This window comes from Stegostoma tigrinum, chromosome 18 (assembly GCF_030684315.1).
Source record: "Stegostoma tigrinum isolate sSteTig4 chromosome 18, sSteTig4.hap1, whole genome shotgun sequence".
In the NCBI taxonomy this organism is placed as follows: domain Eukaryota; kingdom Metazoa; phylum Chordata; class Chondrichthyes; order Orectolobiformes; family Stegostomatidae; genus Stegostoma; species Stegostoma tigrinum.
In genome coordinates this window covers 46,274,643-46,293,365 of record NC_081371.1, presented here as the reverse complement: position 1 = coordinate 46,293,365, position 18,723 = coordinate 46,274,643, and the positions used below count along the sequence as shown (strand labels likewise).

Genomic DNA, 18,723 nt, shown 5'->3' with positions numbered 1-18,723 from the left:
ATTGCAGTTCAGGCAGAATTGAATGAAACTCTCCTTACAATTTGAAGCGCATGAACTACAGTTACAACTTTAACTGGAGTTTGCATCAATTTGGAACACTAGCTGTAGGTAAGGCATTGCCCTGCCACACCTTTAGGTTGAAATGACCAGATTCTGCCAGTCGTTCCAGTTTGGAGGAGTTTATCATGTTTCACCCAGAATCATCATAACCAGTTAGTGATGACAACTTACATTGATAGGGCAGCCGAGTGACGTCTGACCCAGGTCTATTGTTCCTGCTAGCGCTACAAGTGCTTTAATTATCAATTGATCTGTCCTGCTCTGCTAACAACCAATTAGCTGAAGAATGGTTCATCGCTTGGCAATTCCATTCCTTGATGTGAATTAGGTGGCTACCCTGTTCCATCTGCCAATCAATCACACTGATCAATTACGTTGATTGATTACATTTGCCCATGGGAGATTTCCTCTGAGGGTTATACAAACATGCATGGGAAAACTGGAACCAGCTAAGAATGAGACAGAACAGCGAGAGCAGAAAAAGGAAGTTCTCGTCAAAGTGCAACATGCAGCTCATGCGTCCCACCCTGTGTACTCTTTGCAGAAACCGCACCCTAAAAGTCACAGTTTTGGCTCGTACTTTCATTTTCAGCCATCTGAACCGCTCCAAACTCCTTCTGCAGGCTCTCTGGGTCAAAGTGAAAGGCTTGCAACACAGAAAGCAGCAAACTGTCAGAGAGAAAATAAACTGGAATAAGTACACTGAAGCAGTAGTTGAAAAATACGCAAGTTAAGACTGAAAATGAACAAGATTTAACATCCTTAGTTAACGGCAGTGCTAGATAGTGCACAGCACGAAGAGAATTTTCAGTTTACTGTGTCACGTCATTGACAAAATAGTGATATATACTAACATTCAGGGTTGGAGTGGGCTCCAAAGAGCAGCTTTGTCTGGGTGGGATGCTGTTTAGAGGGATGCTATGGATTTGATGGGCCGAATGGTCTCTTTCTGCACCGAGAGCATTCTAAAGTGATGGTGAGGCATCCTGTTGAACTGCTGCAGTCCTTGAGGTGTAAGGACATTCCGTGCTGTTGTGAAGGAGTTCCGGTATTCTGACCCAGTGATAATGAAGGAACCATGTTATATTCCCAAGTCAGGAGGATGAATGGCTTGGAGGGGAACATGCAGTTGATGATGTTCCCATGTACTGCTACCCTTATCATTCTAGATGGGAAAGGTTGTGGGTTTGGAAAGTGCAGTTGAGAAAGCTGCAGCATTTCTGCAGTACATCACGTAGACAATACATACCACTGCCACCGTGGTAGAGGATGTGAACACACAAAGTGGTGGGACTATCAATGGGCTGCCTTGTTCTGGATAGGGTTGTGCATCTTGATTATCATATTTAAAAAGAATGAGCCTCAGATTAAATGAGACCTGGCATGTTGTGAGAAAACAGAATCGACGAACCATTCATTAGCTTGCTGGCACAATCATCACAGGACTCTATTCCACACACACACCTGACTGCAAGTTTCAGGTTGATCTGTCCAGTCTGCAGAACATGAATATACCGTTTAAGGTAATAAATATATGGTGACCATGCGAGATGCTTGCAGGCAGCTCCAACAAGTTCCACAGATGCCGTGGTCATGTTCTCATACTAGAGAATGTTATGAAAAGATAAGCAGAACACAGGTGAAACAAAATTGAAACATTCCACTCAAGCCATCTCATGTTTAGTTGAAAGTTACACTGGAGTCACATGTAGCCCTAGTCAAATCACCTCTAGTGCCTGTCCCTCTAGAGTGGCTGCATTCCATTCTGGGCACATCCTCTCAAGGAGGCACTGCCTTGAAAGGGGTGCAGTACAGAAGCACAGAAGTCTTGCTACAATTGTACAGGATATCAACATGACCACACCTAGAATACTGTATACACTTGTAATCTCCATATTTAAGGAGGATATACCTCCAATAGAGGCAGCAAAGAGAAGGTTCACCGGGTTCATTCCTGGGATGAAAAGGGTTATCTTATGAAGAACGATTAAATAGATCTGGTCTATACTCCATGGAGTTTCGAAGAATGACAGATGATCTTATTGTAATATATAAGATTCTGACAGGACTTGACAAAGTGAAAGCTGAGAAAGTTTCCCCGTATGGAAGGAGTCCAGAACTAGAGTCATTGTTCAAAAATGTAGAATTTGTTTTCTCTCCCTCTGTCTCTCTCACTGAGGGAGTTGTGTAGAAAACACTTCACTGGGGAGTAGTGAAGAACAGGTCACTAAATACATTCAAGACTGAGTAGGGTAGTTTCTTGAGCAACAAAGGAGTCAACAGGAAAGCAGAGCTGAGACCATAACCAGGTTAGCTATGATCATGTTGAACATTGGAGCAGGCTTGATGAGCCAAATGACCCAATCCTGATCCAATTTATTTTACGTAGAGACACAGAAGCTAAAGTAAGGTCATTTGAGCCTGCTCCACCTTTCAATATGATTAGGGCTGATCATCCAACTCAGCACCCTGTTCCCACTTTCTCCCCATACCCTGTGACGTCTTTAAAATTGAAAAACTGATTGAATATATTCAAGAAAGCATTCAGTGACCTGGCCTCTACAGTCTTCTGTGGTATAGAATTCCACAGGAAAGTTTTCCTCATCTCAGTCTGAAATGGTATACCCCTTATCCTGGTTCTGTGTCCCCTGGTTCTAGACGTACCAGCCAGGGAAAACATCTTCCCTACATTTAGACTGTCCAGCCCCATGTTTACCCACACATTCAACTTGTCTAAACCATCTTGAAGCTTCCTGCTATTCTCCACACACTCACACCCCAACAAAGTTTTGTGCCATCACTGGAAATGTTGCACTGGTTCCTTCATTCAAGTCATTTATATATATAGTGCACTGCCATGGCCCAAGCATTTTTGTGGTACTCCACTGGTCACTGAATGCCTACCACTCAGAAAAAGACCCGTTATTCCTAGTTACAGTCTGTCTGTTAACCAATTATCAATCTATGTCAATATACATCACCCTCTAACCAATGGGTTTCAACTGTGTCCTCTAAGCAGTTATGAAGGACCTTATCTAAATCCAAATATACCACGTCCACTGGACCTCCCCAATCAATTCACTGAGTTACATTCTCAAAAAACTCCAGTAGGTTAGTTGAGCATGACTGGCCTGTCATGGAAACCACAAGAACTGCGGATGCTGTAAATCAGGAGCAAAAACAAAGTTGCTAGAAAAGTCCAGCACGTCTGGCAGAATCTGTGAAGGCAAAAACAGAGTTAATGTTTCAGGTCAGTTCTGAGGAAGGGTCACCGGACCAGAAACGTTAACACTGTTTTTGCCTTCACAGATGCTGCCAGACAAGCTGGGTTTTTCTGTCAACTTTGTTTTTGTTGCATTTCATAGACCCTTGCTGGTTTTGTCCAATCCAGTTAATGCTTTCCAAATATTCTGATATCATGTCTTTTACAACAGACTCTAGCATTTTCCCCACCATTGACATGAGGCAAACTAGAATGTAATTCCGTTTTTGCTCTCCCTCCCCCTTTAAAGAGTGGGCCTACATTTCCCACCTGATAAACTGTAAGAACTGCTCCGAGTCTACAGAATTTTGGAAGACTACCACTAATGCATCCAATATTCTAAGGGCCACTTCCTTTTGTATTTTGAGATGTAAATTATCAGGTCCTGATGATTGGTCAGCCTTCAACCCCACTAATTTGCCCAGAACCATTTTCAAATAAATACTGATTTCCTTCAAATCCACCTGCTCACTAAATTCTGTTCAAACATTTCTGGGAGGTTATTTGTGCAATCCTTTGTGAAGACAGAACGAATATGTGTGCTCAATTTATCTGCCATTTCTTTGCTCCCCATTATAATTTCCCCAGTTTCTGCCTGTAAGGCACCTTTTATTTGTCTTTCCTAATTGTTTTCTCTTCATATTTTTATGGTCAGTTTCCATGTTCTCTGAAATTCTCCCTTCTGATCAAACTTTTTACCCTCTTTTGCTAAATTCTACAGTGCTCCCAAACCTCAGGCTTGCTGTTTCATCTGGGAACTTTAAATATCTCCTCTCTGGATCTAATACTATTCACAATTCCTTTTGTAAGTCGCAACTGCCCCAACTTTTCTTGATAATAATTTTCAATAACTTTGGGGCCTGAGCACTTTCTCGCATTTCCTTACCAGAACGTCCACACACCAGGCCTTGTTATCACATGGGCTGCTACCCCAAACAACCTGCTGTCAACTACTAATGGTCCATTTAGAAGCTATTCATTCTCTCCGGTTGAAGCTTATATGTACCTTTCTCTGCCCACTTGCACACACACCTTTTCATAGCTACAATCAGTTCTCAAGGACTCTGCTTGCTCTCCACAGATGCTGCCTGACCTGTTGGGCTTTTCCAGCCATTTCTGAGTTTGTTTGGAATGAATGGTTGTTGTGAATCATGCACACATTCTTTAAGTAAGAGCCAGTACCTATTCACCAGCCCCCTGCTTAATGAGGTGCTCCAGTCCATCTTTGCAAATTCATGCTTCATATCCTCATAGATCCCTTCATTTAGAATTATAAGGTCATAAGAACAATGGTGAGGAAAGGGCTAAATGAAGTGAGTTTGAATCAACATAGTTTCCCTCAAAAGGATCTAATGGAAACGTTTAAAATTAATAAAGGCTTTTTAAAATTTCTTTCAGGTGATGTGGGCATTTATTGCCCGTGCCTAACCACTCTCAGAAAGATGGTGATGAATTGCCTTTCTTCAAATACTGCTGACCATTTGGTGCAGATACACTCACAGTGCTGTTGGGAGGAAATTCCAGGTTTTTGACCCAGTGACATTGAAGAATAGTGATGTATTTCCAAGTCAGGATGGTGAGTGGCTTGGAGGGGAACTTGCAGAAGATGGTGTTCCCATATATCTGCTGTTCTTCATACTCATGTCGTCAGAATATTAACATGGTCCTCTGATTTACTACAGACATTACCACTCTGACAGACCAGGTTCCAGTCAGCCTCTTCAAGTCTCAACGTTTTATAAAAGCAGTTCTTACCTTCAGCATGCTCTGATTGAACAGTGTTGAAGTAGCAAATGGCAGAATGTAGTTCACCAAAGATTTTGAGGACAACGTAATCTTTTTCTCATCAAGCTGCTTCGCTAGTTTTTTCAAGGCCCGGGCTCTCCTGTGAATCTGAACATTGAACAGAAAAGAACAACACTTGCATTTATATGGACCCTTTCATGATCAGCAGACGTCCCATAGGCTTTACAGCCATTAAGTACATGTGAAGCAGGGTCATTATGTACTGTGGAAAATGCAACTGTCAATCTGCTCAAAGGAAGCACCGTCAAAGGGCAATGTGATAATGAGTGGATACCCTGTTTCTGTGAAGTTGATTAGCCGGGACTTCAGGAATAACCATCTCATCTCCTTAGAAACAATGCCATGGGATTTTTCACACCCACCGGAAGAGGCAGACAAAGCAGCATCTCTAAGGCAGTACAGTACTCCCTTTTGTATTACACTGCAGAATCAGTTTTGCTTTAGGTGCTCAAACTCCAGAGTGGGACTCAAACCAAGAAGCCCGACTCAGAGGGGAGAATGTGACCCACTGAAACACAATTGACACGAGGAGAGAAATATCACCAGGAGAGCCGACACTTTGCCAAATCCTGCTCACTGTAAACTCAAATAGCGTTATCTGAAAAGGTGACACCTAGAGCTTTGCTTTGCCCTTTGATATGATATTGGCATCATGATCGTTGTCCTTTGGACATTAAAAAGCCAGTCATGTTGGCATGTAACTGAGCTGTCACCCAGGGCAGGCAAGGTAAGGACAAGTTCCTCTTTCCAGAAGAACATTAGTGATGTAGTTGGTTTTTGGAACATAAGAACCTGGAGCAAAAATAGGTTGTTAAGCCTCTCATGCCCACTTTATCAATAAATCACGGTTGATCTGATTACGGTCTTATATCCAACCTCCAGCCCCAACCTGACCCCCATTAATTCTTGATTCCCATTAGATCACAACCTGGTCAAACTCAGGCTTGCATCTAATCAATGATCATCCTCCACTGCACTTTGGGGGAGGGAATTCCACAGGTTCATGACCTTCTGAGGTAAGAAATTCCTCATCTCAGTCGTGAACTTTTGCATTGTGTCCCCTAGTTCTAGATTACCCACGATTCGCTCCCAACTTGTGAATCCCCTCCCAGAGATTTTGTGTACTTCACCAAGGCCATCTCTCATTCCTCTAAACTCCAATAAAAATAGGACCAGTGTGCATGGCCTTTTCTAATAAGGCAAAACACTCTTCCTAGCAATCAGCCAAGTGAGCCTTCTCTGAACTGCTTCCAACACAAGTAAATCCATCCTTAAATAAGGATTCCAGGACCAAGTGCTGATACTGCTCTTATGAAAATCCAGCAGCTCCATGATCGTTTTATGAGGTAGCAATAAGATTTATGAAGCTGACTTTCACAAATGAGAGAGGATGGGTGACAGGGTAGATAGAAACAGTTTCTCCAGTTGAGGGTCATTGACTAAGGGACCACAGATATAAAACAAAATGAGACAGGTTTAGGATAAAGAAATACCATCATGTGTGCACACGTTCACACACAGACAACTGTGATGCACTTCCAGCCCTAGTGACTGAGTTAGAGACAATGTCACCATTCAGATTAAATTGTGTAGGTGAATGATGGCAAAATGGGATTGAAAGGCTGTGCAAAGAGAAAGAAAGATGGGAGCAGAAGTTTTTGCTTGGGGTAAATGACAATACTGTGTGGTTGGGTGAACAGCCATCATCCTTACTGTAGCTTCCTGGTGTTTCCTTATAACTTTCCCATTATGGGATTTGAACTGAAAAACGTTTAGGTTGCTGGAGCACTACCGAAACACTAAACAGCTGTCCCTGGGTTATTAATAGCCAATATTAGACGGCAATTAAATCATACAGCAATCATGGGAGATGACATGATGGTATCCATCTTCGGGTCACAATCCCATCAGTCGTCTCTCTCTCTCTCTCTCTATATTTACACCCGACTTAGTGAATGTATCTCTTAGCATCACATAACTGCAACATAAATTTGAAGTGAGCTAGTCTACAGTTGGTTAATATTGAAGTTAAATATTTTGCTTGTTGTCTGATGTTGCTGAACAGCATAACAATCCTCTTTGTAGAACTATACAGCTTCAAACAGGAATCTTGTATTTTAAGTCTGGAAATTATTAAGCTTAGTTTGTACTTGCAATATTCACCACTTCATATTCACTAAGTTATAACCTATTTCAATGCTGCAAGAGGTGATATTTTTAACGGACATATTAAGCACTGATTACTTATAGTCACCTAATCAAATTCTAGACTTCTTGGGAGCTGCAATGTTCATGCTCATACAAAGGTCAATTGATGAAAGGCAAGTTTAAAGTATTATCTGGTGCCTGCGCATGCCTCTCAATTTATTTTGTTTATCATTACCTTTCCAACAATTTAACCTCAATGCCCTGCTCGTTTAAGAACACAACTAATTTTCAAGTAATCTGATTTAATTCTTATCCACAATAAACACCCTGTTCTGGGGAGATCGTACTGCCAATTTGTGAATGTATAAGAATGAATGAATTGTATTGTCCACCTGTATATGCTTCATGTTCTCAAAGAAGTCCATTTCTGGATCGTGGTCTGTTAACTGCACTAAGTCCTGGAACTCCGGCCTTTGGGGGAATGCCCGAATTAAACAGCAAAGTAGTGTGGTGTATTCCTGTTGAACACTCTGCAATAAACCAAACGAAAACGGAGCAAGGGAAGTAGGCACAAAATAGAACAACATGAATCAGGCACATTGGTGGTGTAATTCTATCGAAATGCACACATATAGGAACACAGGGACAGGAGGAGGTCATTCAGCCCCTTTCAGACCCTGTTCCACCATTCAATTAGATAATAATTGATCTGTATCTGTCCCAGTCTAGTCATCTTGATTTGCAAATAATAACGACCCTTTCTATAAATCTCAGATCAATTAAGGTGATAAAAAACACTGCTCTTCTTTAAAATATTCCTTCACAGCAGGTAAAATCACCATTTATTGCCCTACTTGGCTTCAAGAAGGTAATGGTGAGCCTCCTTCTTGAATACAACTGAGTGGCTTATGCATCATTTCAGAGGACAGCTAACAGCCAACCACCAACAGTCTGTATTGCATGTTTATTACACTGGCTAAGTCAGCAGATTTCCTTCACCGCATCTTGTCATTAACGAAGCAGTAAGTTTTTAATACTGTCTGAATGTCTCAATCTCTGTTACAGTTATTGACTTTTCACTCTAGATTCAGTTCACAGATTTTAAATTTTCTAATTGATGTGGTAGGATTTGAACCCATGTCTCCACATCACTAGCCCTAGCCTCCAGAATACGGCCCTAGTAACATTGCCGCTACACTACTATATCACTATGTTAGATAACCATGAAGATCAACAATATGACATGTTTCGATGTTGCAGATTCTATGTAACTCATCTAAAAGAGATGTTTCAAATGTCGTTACTGCAAAATTTCGAAGCAAAATGCACTAGTTATTGCATCTAGAATTGGGGTAACCGAATGTGGTTAACCAACCTCCCAAGAGGTCTTGCCACAGGGTTCAAGGCACTCAGTACCATCAATGATAACCCAACCAAACTGATTGGCACCACATCCACCACCTCGAACAACCACTCCCTCCACAACAGTACACAGTGGCAATGTGCCGTTCACAAAGATGTCATGGCTTGCTACAATTTGCCAAAGGTCCTGCCACAGCATCTCCCAAGGTGATCGCTGACCTCCAATACCTAGAAAGATCAGGGAAACAAATGTAAAGGAACACCACCACCAGCAAACTGCACACTATCCTAACTCATAAATATACTGGCCTTACAATTATCATCACTGGGTCAATATCCTGGAACTCTTTTCCTCTAAGCACTGTGGGTACATTTTCACCACATTGTCTGCAGTTGTTCAAAGCAAGAGCTCATCACTATCCTCTCCAGGGTGGCACAGTGGCTCAGTGGTTAGCAAAGCTGCCTCACAGCGCCAGGGACCTGGGTTTGATTCCATGCTCAGGTGACTGTCTGTGTGGAGTTCGCACATTCTCCCTGCGTCTGTGTGGGTTCTTCCATTTTCCTCCCACAGTCTGAAGATGTGCAAGTTAAGTAAATTGGCCAGGCTCAGTATAGGGTTTCAGGGGTAGGGTAGGGTGGTGGATCTGGCCGGGACGGGGAATGCTCTTCAAAGGATCGGAGTCAACTCGATGGGCTGAATGGCCTGCTTCCATACTGTAGGGATTAAATGAATTAGGGATAATGCTAGTCTACCCAACGATAGCTACATCTTAGGAACATGTTATTTTAAAAATAGTCCTGATGCTAGTGCTTTTACTTAAACTACTGCTCCAAAGTCCAATTAAAAAGCAAGTTGGGCTAAGTGGAGTCTTCACAGCTTAACACTGCACTCACTGTGTAGACACAACTGTCAGATTCACCAATCTATGCACACAACCTGATTGACAAGAAATGTGGTATTACAGAAGCGAATCACACTGTAGCCAGTCACCCACTAAATTATAACAGGCTTAACGTAAGTCCCTGGGAATAACACCAGTCCATGGAGTTAGTCTCCCCACCATCCTGCAAAAATGCAGCTTCACTTGTCAGCTATTTAGTCAGTAAGAACACAAAGGCAAATCTAACAGTTTCACTTTTAACCCATGCAACACTCCTAAGAGCATATTCACTGGCTCAGCAGTTAGCTCAATCGACTGGATGGTTGGTTTGTAATGCAAAATAATGCCAGAGTAGGTTGAATTCCCACACCAGCTGAGGTTACCATGAAGGACTCTCCTTCTCAACCTCTCCCCTTGCCTGAGATGTGGTGACCGTCAGGTTAAACCGCCACCAGTCATCTCTCTCTGACGAGAGCGCAGCCCTATGGTCTGATAGGATAGTGGCAACTTTACTTTTATACCAACATCACTGCTAGAGTTTTTAAATAGACATCATTTGTTACTGTGACATTAGTTTTCTGAACTCCAAGACACAGAAATTAAACTGTATTTACCAGCAGTGTAAGAATTAAAGGCAATCTGCAGCTGACTAATATACATTAACACTTCACCATCAAACAGTGTCAGCGTCAATGACAACTCTGTCAGTGTGGCCAAACATTGAATAACACATCATGTTATTCAGCAACACCAAAGCAACACATTACAGATGCCAGAAATTAAAATGAAAAGCAAGGCTACTAGAAATATTCAGCTGGTCTGGCAGCATCTGCAGAGACAGAATACAAGATTGAACACTGTTCAGGTCTGTGAACTTCCATGAGGGAGCAAGTTCTGATGAAAGACCATCAATAGGAACCATTAATTCAACTTCACTACTTACAGATGCCGCCAGAGCTGAATATATCCAGCATTTCCTGCTTTTATTTTTATCTATTCATCGTCTGTTTCCTCTGACAAGCTGGAATAAGGGCAGGGGCACAACTAATGTGAATAATGGAGCACATCGAATGCTGCGGCCATAAAGTTCCTGTTAGGTTTATCCCTTCATCGTCTTTTTACCTCGGTCTTTGATTTGAGACAATTCCTTAAGGTCTCCAGTAAAATGCGGTTGATGACCTCCTTGTATTCCTCCTCTGAGCAATCAACAGAAGCCACTTGTTGGATAACTGCAGTCAAGCAAAGTGTCGCACTGTCGCTGAGAGTCATCTCACCCAACTGGAATAAAAATTAGAGGCAAATAGTTATCATCCACATTGTTGTAGAACCAGGCAGTACAGTCCGACCGATGTAGGAATAAGGTTAACTGGGGTTGGGGGTGTTGCTGATGTTCCTGGCTTTTATGGCCGGGGAATGTTCAATGATTTGAATAAAGAGGAGTTTAGCTGCTAACACAACAGCTCAAAGCTATTGACAAGTACTGCCGACTGTTAAATTCCAGCTCCAACTGCTGATCAGGTCAATCAGATTTCCCTGCTCTTCACTAGCTGGTCAAAACAAGGAAAAAGATCATTTCTAAAATTAAAACTCTCAAACATCTGGTGGTCTTGTGAATGTTGGAAGGATTTCAACAGTGACTCGATTGCTGAAAGAACAGTAACTTATAATGTTCATGACTACAGCAAATAAAAAATGTCATTGGAACATAATCAAACATAATTTGACACCAAGTTACATAAGGAATCATCAGATAGAGGACCAAAGGTTTGGTCTTAAAGGGACAGTTTAAACAGGGAAAGGTACAAGGAGGAAATTCCATAGTTCCAGGCAGGCTGAAGGCATGGCCAATAATATCACACTGATAAATCTGAGAGGCATAAGAGACTAGAGTTAGAGGAGCACAGACATCTCAAAAGGTAAAGGGGGTGAAGGAGATTACACAGATAGAGGTAGGCAACACAGTGGAAAGTGAGAACTTTAATGCCACAGAGTTCTTCTTGCATTTTCCTTATTGCAGAGAAATTTGTTGCATAAATCTACCCACTGGATTTAAGAAGTTCCAGCTTCTTACTACATGTAAATGAAGGTGTGTTGGTAGGCTGTATACAAACCTGAATGGAATGGAAGCAGTTGTGCATGACTGCGGTCAGATACTCCATATCCAATTTTCCCATCTCTCGGATAGACTTGGTCGCAAGTTGGAACGCAGTCAGGCGTTCATCAAAATCAATGTCGTCAAGATGTTGCCGATCAAAGGCATTTAACTGACAGAAGAAAACGTAACTAGGTCAGAACTAGCAAGTGTGAAAAAAAGAAAAGTAAGCTTTCTGCCATCTGGTGAAAAAAATCTGCGGTAAACTTCACCTTACCTTAGTGACAGTTTCGGTAATGTATGCTAGTCTGCAGTCCAGATCGGCCAAGGTCTTTGTTTAACATAACGAAACAGCAAATAAACAAATTAAACAACATACTATAGAGTTAATAACTTTTCATTTAATAAGGCAGTTTCGCATTGCAAAATGAGGTTCAGTATAACGTTGTGGAACAGAAATAGGCCTTACAGCCTTTTAAGGTCATTCTGCCATTTAATTATATCATAGCCAGTCTGTGTCTTTGATCCCTCTCGATCTCTTAACCACTAAAACCCTCACTCAGCGAATACGTATCAATCTTATGCTTGAAATTGTCCATTTTTATCTCCAACCTCGACAGCATTTTTTTGAGAGGTAGGGGGGAAGGGGGGGGGGGGGTGGAGAAGAGGGGTGTGGCATCCCTCAGATTTCCAACCCCTTATTAAATGAGGAAATGCTCCCCTACATTATTCCTCGGTCTAACCCTGTGGATAAGCAGGTCAAAGCTCCTCAGGCCTGAAGCTGATACTGCATTTTCTCTCCCCGAAATAAAACAGTCACTAAAAACAAGACTTAACAAAAGAAGATTAGAAATACCAATGAAAAACTGCAGGAACAACACTGTAAACACCTCTCAAACGTCTTCAATGAAGAAACATAGCAAATCTAGGTTAAACTCTCTTTCATCTTGTAACTTAAGATATTGAATCCATCAGGGCCAGTTATACAAATACAGAGGCTACAAGTGCAGGCCACAGGCTAAGTATCTTGGGAGCAAGTAAATCACCGCTTGACCCCCCAAAGCCTGTCCACCATCTATAATGCACAGGCCAAGAGGCAGTTCCGAGGATTACTAGATTGATGCCTTGATGCCTGGAATAAGAGGAAAGTCTGGACAGGCTGAGCTTGTTTTCTCTGGAGTTTAGCAGAGCAAAGGCTGTTTTGATTGAAGTTTATACAATACTGAATGGTCTTGACAAAGAGAATGTGGAATGGATGTTTCCTCTTGTGGGTGAGCAGAATTAAAATGAGGGGTCATCTTTTTAGGAGACAGATGATGGGAATTTTGTTCTCTCAGAGGAAACAGGCAGCGATGCATGCAGACACCACCTGCATGTCCCCCTACAAGCCACACACGATCCTGACTTGCAACTACTTTGTGAGAGAAAGGAAAGAGTGGATGTTGTTTTGAACAGAAATAATGTACAAGGTTACAGAAAAAAGCAGGAGCTTAGCATGAGGTAATGATGCTCCCTTTGAAGATGTAGTGCAGACACTTTGGGCCATATGGCATTCTTCTGTACTGTAACATTTCTGTGGTTCTGCGAACAAGCAATGTCAACACCAAAGTCAGGCAGTTTCCCTTCATAGTTAGTGAGCCTGAACAAAGCAGAGCTGGAAACCTGGCATTCACCAATCACACTCTCGAGTCAGATCAGAAATACAGACAGCAACATTGCAGCTGCCAGAACTCTGCAGACAACTGCTGTGGGTCTCCATTGCAAAGGGAAGCTGGCAATTGTCTAGTCTCAATAATATCAGGGTCTCAGTTTCAAATTTTTATATTCCTCCTCCCAAAAATAAATAACACACCAAGCAGGGAATGAATGGTTTGAGTGCATCCATGGAGAGAAAGCAGAGTCTATGGCGTGGGTCCAGAACAGATGCTGTCAGACCTGCTGAATTACTCCAAATAATTCTGTTTTTGCTTCAGATTTCCAGCATCTGCAAGTTGTTTTCTGCTTCGCGGATTGAATGGTGACCCTTTAACCTGTTCGCTCTTGATTAATTATAATTACACATCCAAGATAATCCATGTCAATTTTTGCACTAATCTGAATTACATGACCACAGTTTCACATGTGGGTGAACTGTTATCAGTGAGCGATCAAACAGGATCGACAAGTTGAAAGCAGCTGCACATCCTAGACCCAACATCGGCTCAGGGCTCTGCCCATGGATTTCCTCTCCATGCTCATGTTATTACCTTGATTGGAATCAGCATTGTTTACTCTGACTGGGCAGGGGAGGAGGACAGAAAATGCAATACACAATGCTGCCTGGCAAAATCATCCTCAGTACTGATTATAACAAATGCTGGAAATTGCAGCAGATTATACAGCATCCATGGAGAGAGAGCAAGTTAATGTTTCGAGTCCAGATGACTCTTCATTAGAACTGAAGTGTGGAGGGGGCAGCATTTGTGCTATAATTTTGGGGGGGGGGGGGGGGGGGGGTGGTGTTTGGGGGTAGTGGGTGTAGTGGGCTGATGGAGAACAGATGTTGAAAGTTCAGATTAAGCGATCAGAATGTGAGAATGGCTCAACAATTGTATCTCCTGCCAGACCCGAAAGGACAGTAACTGGGATAACAGGAGGGGAGGACATGATCACAGGCTAAAAGAAAGGGAAGAAATGGTTCATAATTTGAAGGTATTAACTCAATATTGAGTCCAGAAGGCTGTAAAGTTCCCAGTATGAAGATGAGATGTTGTTCCTCCAGTGCGTGCTGTGATTCACTGGAACACAGCAGCATGCCGAGGACAGGTATGTGGGAGTGCAGGATGCTGTGTAGAAGTGACCGGCTATGGAAGCTCAGGGTCTTGCTTGCGGAGGTGTTCCGCAAAGCGGACACCCAGTCTGTGCTTGGTTTCTCCTATGTAGAGTAGGCCACATTCCATGCCGCCAATACAATACACAAGACTGGAGGAGGTACAGGCGAGATGCAGCTTTACTTGGAAAGGCTGTTTAGGCCCTTGGATGGCGAGCATTGGGAAGTGGCGAACGGCTGGGTGTTGCACCTTCTGCGGTTACATGGGAAGGTGCCGGTGTTTGCAGAATGGATTAAGGTGCCCAGTGGGAACAATCCCTGCAAAATGCAGATGGGGGAGTGAGGGAACCATGTGTTTGGTGGCAGCATTCTGCTGGCGTTGTCTGCAATTGCAGAGAATGATCCTTTGAATGCAGATGGCGACAATGGCTTGAAGTTTGGATGTGGGGTCATGGTCCAAGGGGTGATAGGAAGAAGTATCAGAGAGCTGGTTTTGAACTTTCACAAGGGAGAGATCAGTGTGCCAGACTACAGCAGCAGCAGCATCTTTGTCAGCCGGTTTGATAAAAAAAAGTTAGGGTTGGATCTAAGAGAGCAAAGGGTGGCAATTTCAGAAGGGGACAGGAGCATAAAATTTGAGATGCCCGAAATCACATCAGCAGTTTTCAATGAAGAGATTGCGCGAAGGTAAGAGGTCAGAGGAAGGGATCCAAGTGAAGGGTGAATACTTGACGTGAGTGAAGGAATCAGTGGAATGAGGGGGGAGCCCAGTAATTACAATGACCAGGTAAGGATGACAGTTTCCTTCCCTAAAGGGCATGAGTAAACCAGGTGGGTTTTTCCGACAATTGACAATGGATTCACGGTCATCATTAGACTGTTAATTCCAGATATTTATTGAATTCAAATTCCACCATCTGCCGTGGCGGGATTCGAAGCAGGGTCCCCAGAACATTGTCTGGGTCTCTGGGTTAACAGTCCAGCGATGATACCACTAGGCATTCACCTCCCCCTAATAATTATTGGCAACATACCAAAAACATCTACCTACTTTTCTTCAGAACAGTGACCATGGGGTCTTCTACACGCGCCGGAGTGGACAGGCTGGGTCTCAGTTTAACAGCTCATTTGAAAAGATACAGTTTTTCTAATTGTGCAGCCCTCTCTCAGCACTGCATGTGGAGAGTCTTGCTCAAGTCTCTCGACTGGTACGCAAACCCAGAGCCTTTGGGCTCAAGGAAGGCACTGCCCGCTGAGAGACAACTGGTATCTAGGCGGTTCAGAATATAGACAAAGTTAGGAAAACAATGCAACACAAATTCAACTTTTCTGAAGGAATGGAAAAATAATCTTGAAAACAAGCACAATTATCCACATGCTTTAAGTAAATTAGTTGCTGTGTAACTGTACCTGGAAGACAGAGCAGAGTGTCTGCCGGGCCAGCCGATTCTGAACGACAGAGAAAAGGGTAGCCAGTGGCTTGATGAAAGTGGCAGGCTCAGAGCAGTGCTGCAGGAGGTTCTGAATGGTTTCCAGGATGTCAATCTCCGTATCCTTCAGGAATTGCAGAAAACGATGAGACTCCATAGCTTTCATCTCCACAATAAAGCTTATGACATACAAACCTTATGACATATGTATCCCATACCCCGATCAATCACCCTGAGCTGCTCATGGTTCACCGCCAGAAATCACAATGTAAGAATTTACCACCAGTTGCTGGTCCAGAGTAAGAAATCAGAACCAATTACTTGCCAATGCAGCAGTACAGAAGCTTAACAGCTGATAATATTTAGTTGTCCAGGACATCGGCCCTATTTATGAATAACTGGTTACAGAAATCCCATCCATTCCAAATTAGTTACAATTCTCTCTACCAATTCAGAGAATCAAACACAATCAGAAGCCACTCAGCCCATTGAAAGAGCTATCACTGCCCTGCTTTTTCCAACTGCTGTTGGAAATCTTACCTTATCAAGTATTTATTAAACTCCCTTTTGAAAGTCATTGCGGAATCTTCTTCCACTGCCTTCTTAGGCAGCGCATTCCGATCATCGTAACTTACTGCCCAACTTATTTTTTCAATACTCATCTTTCCTCTTGCTCATTTGCCAATCACACCGAAACTGTATCTCCCGACCGTACTGACATGTAGCCAAAATATAAAAGAATAAAGGGACTTGTCTCGAGTCTCTTGGAAGCGCTAAACTCCTCCTAACCCTCAAACTTGTTCTTACACAGTCATTAAAGATCCTGAACAGAAAGGCAACTCTTGCTCTCTCTCAGTGTGTCCAATTGTCTTCACCTCCTTTCCTAGTTAGGTTTCGACATCCACCACATCAAAATTGCTACAACCTTATTCACCAGTGATCTCTACCTTAACATTCCAAAATGCCAAATGCGCGCACACACACATATTATATATATGCTACATATCCTGATAGAGAAATGCATTGTTAAAAAATCTTTTACCTGAGACGTGTTTGGCTTAAATAGATAGGGCATCAGGAGATTGATCAGAACACTGCTCTGTTCCTTATCCTGAACAAACCGACTTATTCTGGAAAGCAATTAACAGATAGAAATGATGTGGAAAAATTAACTTCATGAAGTTGTATATTTATCAAGGTTAATACAAATTCGGTTCTTGCACAAATTTAAAAAGTCTAGGATTTCTGATATAAAAGCAAAATGCTGCAGATGGTGGCAGTGTGAAATAAAAAGAGAGAAGTGCAGGAGAAACTCAGCAGGTCCAGTGGCATCTGTGAAGAGAAAGTGAACATAGCATCTATGAAGTGAGATCTTACAAAACAGAATCATAAACAACTCAAAACTCTCTCTTTCCACAGATGTTTCAATACCCTTGCCATCTTTATTGAAAATTTCTGAATTCAACACAACATGCTAAGAGTAATTCCATAAATGGACTACACATACCATTTATGAAAATAATTTAGGAAAACTACCAAAGAATTGCTTGAGGGGCATCATAGTACAACATTGGGGTCAATTCTCCAATACACCTAAAATCAACCAGTACCTTAAATGCAATGAAACAAAGTCGGAGATGGACAAAAGCAGCAATGTGCGTGTGGAAGAAGCGCACAGACACACTCTCCTTGCCCTGGGGCGGAGACAGGAGCTTGTCTTCAGAGTCTCACAGCTAGAAGAGCTCCTCAATTTGATTCCTGATCGGCGTGAAGTTTGCAGATGTCTGTCAGAGCAGCATGAGGAGGACAAGTAGCCTTTAGCTACTTGTAGCCTTCAGAAGAGGGGAACAGTCCATCTACAAGACGCACTGCAAAAATTCACCAACATGGTTTTGACCACACCCACTGAGAAGGAAGGAGTAGGTAGCAAGTACGTGGAAACACCACCAGCAGCAAGTTCCCCACCAAGTCATACATCATCCTGATTTGGAAACATGTCGGCACAACATTGTGGGCTGAAGGGCCTGTTCTGTGCTGTACTGTTCTATGTTCTATGTTCTATATCACCATTCCCTCAGTGTCATTACGTTTGGGAACATTCACTCTGACAGCATTACGGATCTACCAATACCAAACAGACTGCAGCAGTTCAGGAAGGCAGTTCACCATCATTTTCTCAAAGGCAACTAAGTGACGAGCAATAAACGCTGGCCAAGTCCATGACTCTCCCCAGGAATGATGTTACAAGGAATCAGAAGGGTAATATTTTGCAATATACCAAAGGATAAATGGGATAGAAAACTGTACCTTGAAAGGATGCTCAAATCTTTACTGACTTGTGTTTGGAATTTCTTCTTCTTCATTCGTTCCACATTTCCAACTGCTTTGTTGAGATGTTGCAGGATAGTAGAAATATGAGGCAGAATAAGACATATCCCCATGCTCGCAGATTCTATGACAAATAATGGGAGGATGCTTTAGCAAATAGGCTCTAACATGAAGGGAGACAGTGGGATACCCGATTATAAAGCAATCTTCATCAGCAAATAAAAGTCACAGGTGACTATCAGACAACATTTCTTCAGTCAGAGTGTGGTGGGCTTGTGGAATTCGTTGCCACGGAGCGCAGTGGAGGCCGGGACGTTGGATGCCTTCAAGGCAAAGATCGACAAATTCTTGATCTCAAAAGGAATCAAGGGCTACGGGGAGAGTGCAGGGAAGTGGTGTTGAAATGCCCATCAGCCATGATTTAAATGGCGGAGTGGACTTGATGGGCCGAATGGCCTTACATCCACTCCTATGTCTTATGGTCTTAGGGGAGTAGGGATTTGTCCAAAGTTCAGCGAGCCTTGTGTTGCTTGTGGGATCATGCT

General features: G+C 42.6%; 1 protein-coding gene across 1 annotated transcript in view; it reads right to left on the bottom strand.

The window, feature by feature from the left end:
• utp20 (UTP20 small subunit processome component) overlaps positions 1-18,723 on the bottom strand; it is a 122,917-nt gene that overhangs the window by 45,940 nt on the left and 58,254 nt on the right. The window contains exons 31-40 of the mRNA XM_048548877.2: positions 18,158-18,302; positions 16,893-16,980; positions 15,831-15,974; positions 11,889-11,942; positions 11,631-11,783; positions 10,642-10,797; positions 7,669-7,806; positions 5,078-5,215; positions 1,525-1,664; positions 641-729 (exon numbers count right to left, since the gene is read on the bottom strand). Coding sequence (XP_048404834.1) covers positions 641-729; positions 1,525-1,664; positions 5,078-5,215; positions 7,669-7,806; positions 10,642-10,797; positions 11,631-11,783; positions 11,889-11,942; positions 15,831-15,974; positions 16,893-16,980; positions 18,158-18,302 — 1,245 coding nt within the window. The remainder of the gene's footprint in view (positions 1-640; positions 730-1,524; positions 1,665-5,077; positions 5,216-7,668; positions 7,807-10,641; positions 10,798-11,630; positions 11,784-11,888; positions 11,943-15,830; positions 15,975-16,892; positions 16,981-18,157; positions 18,303-18,723) is intronic.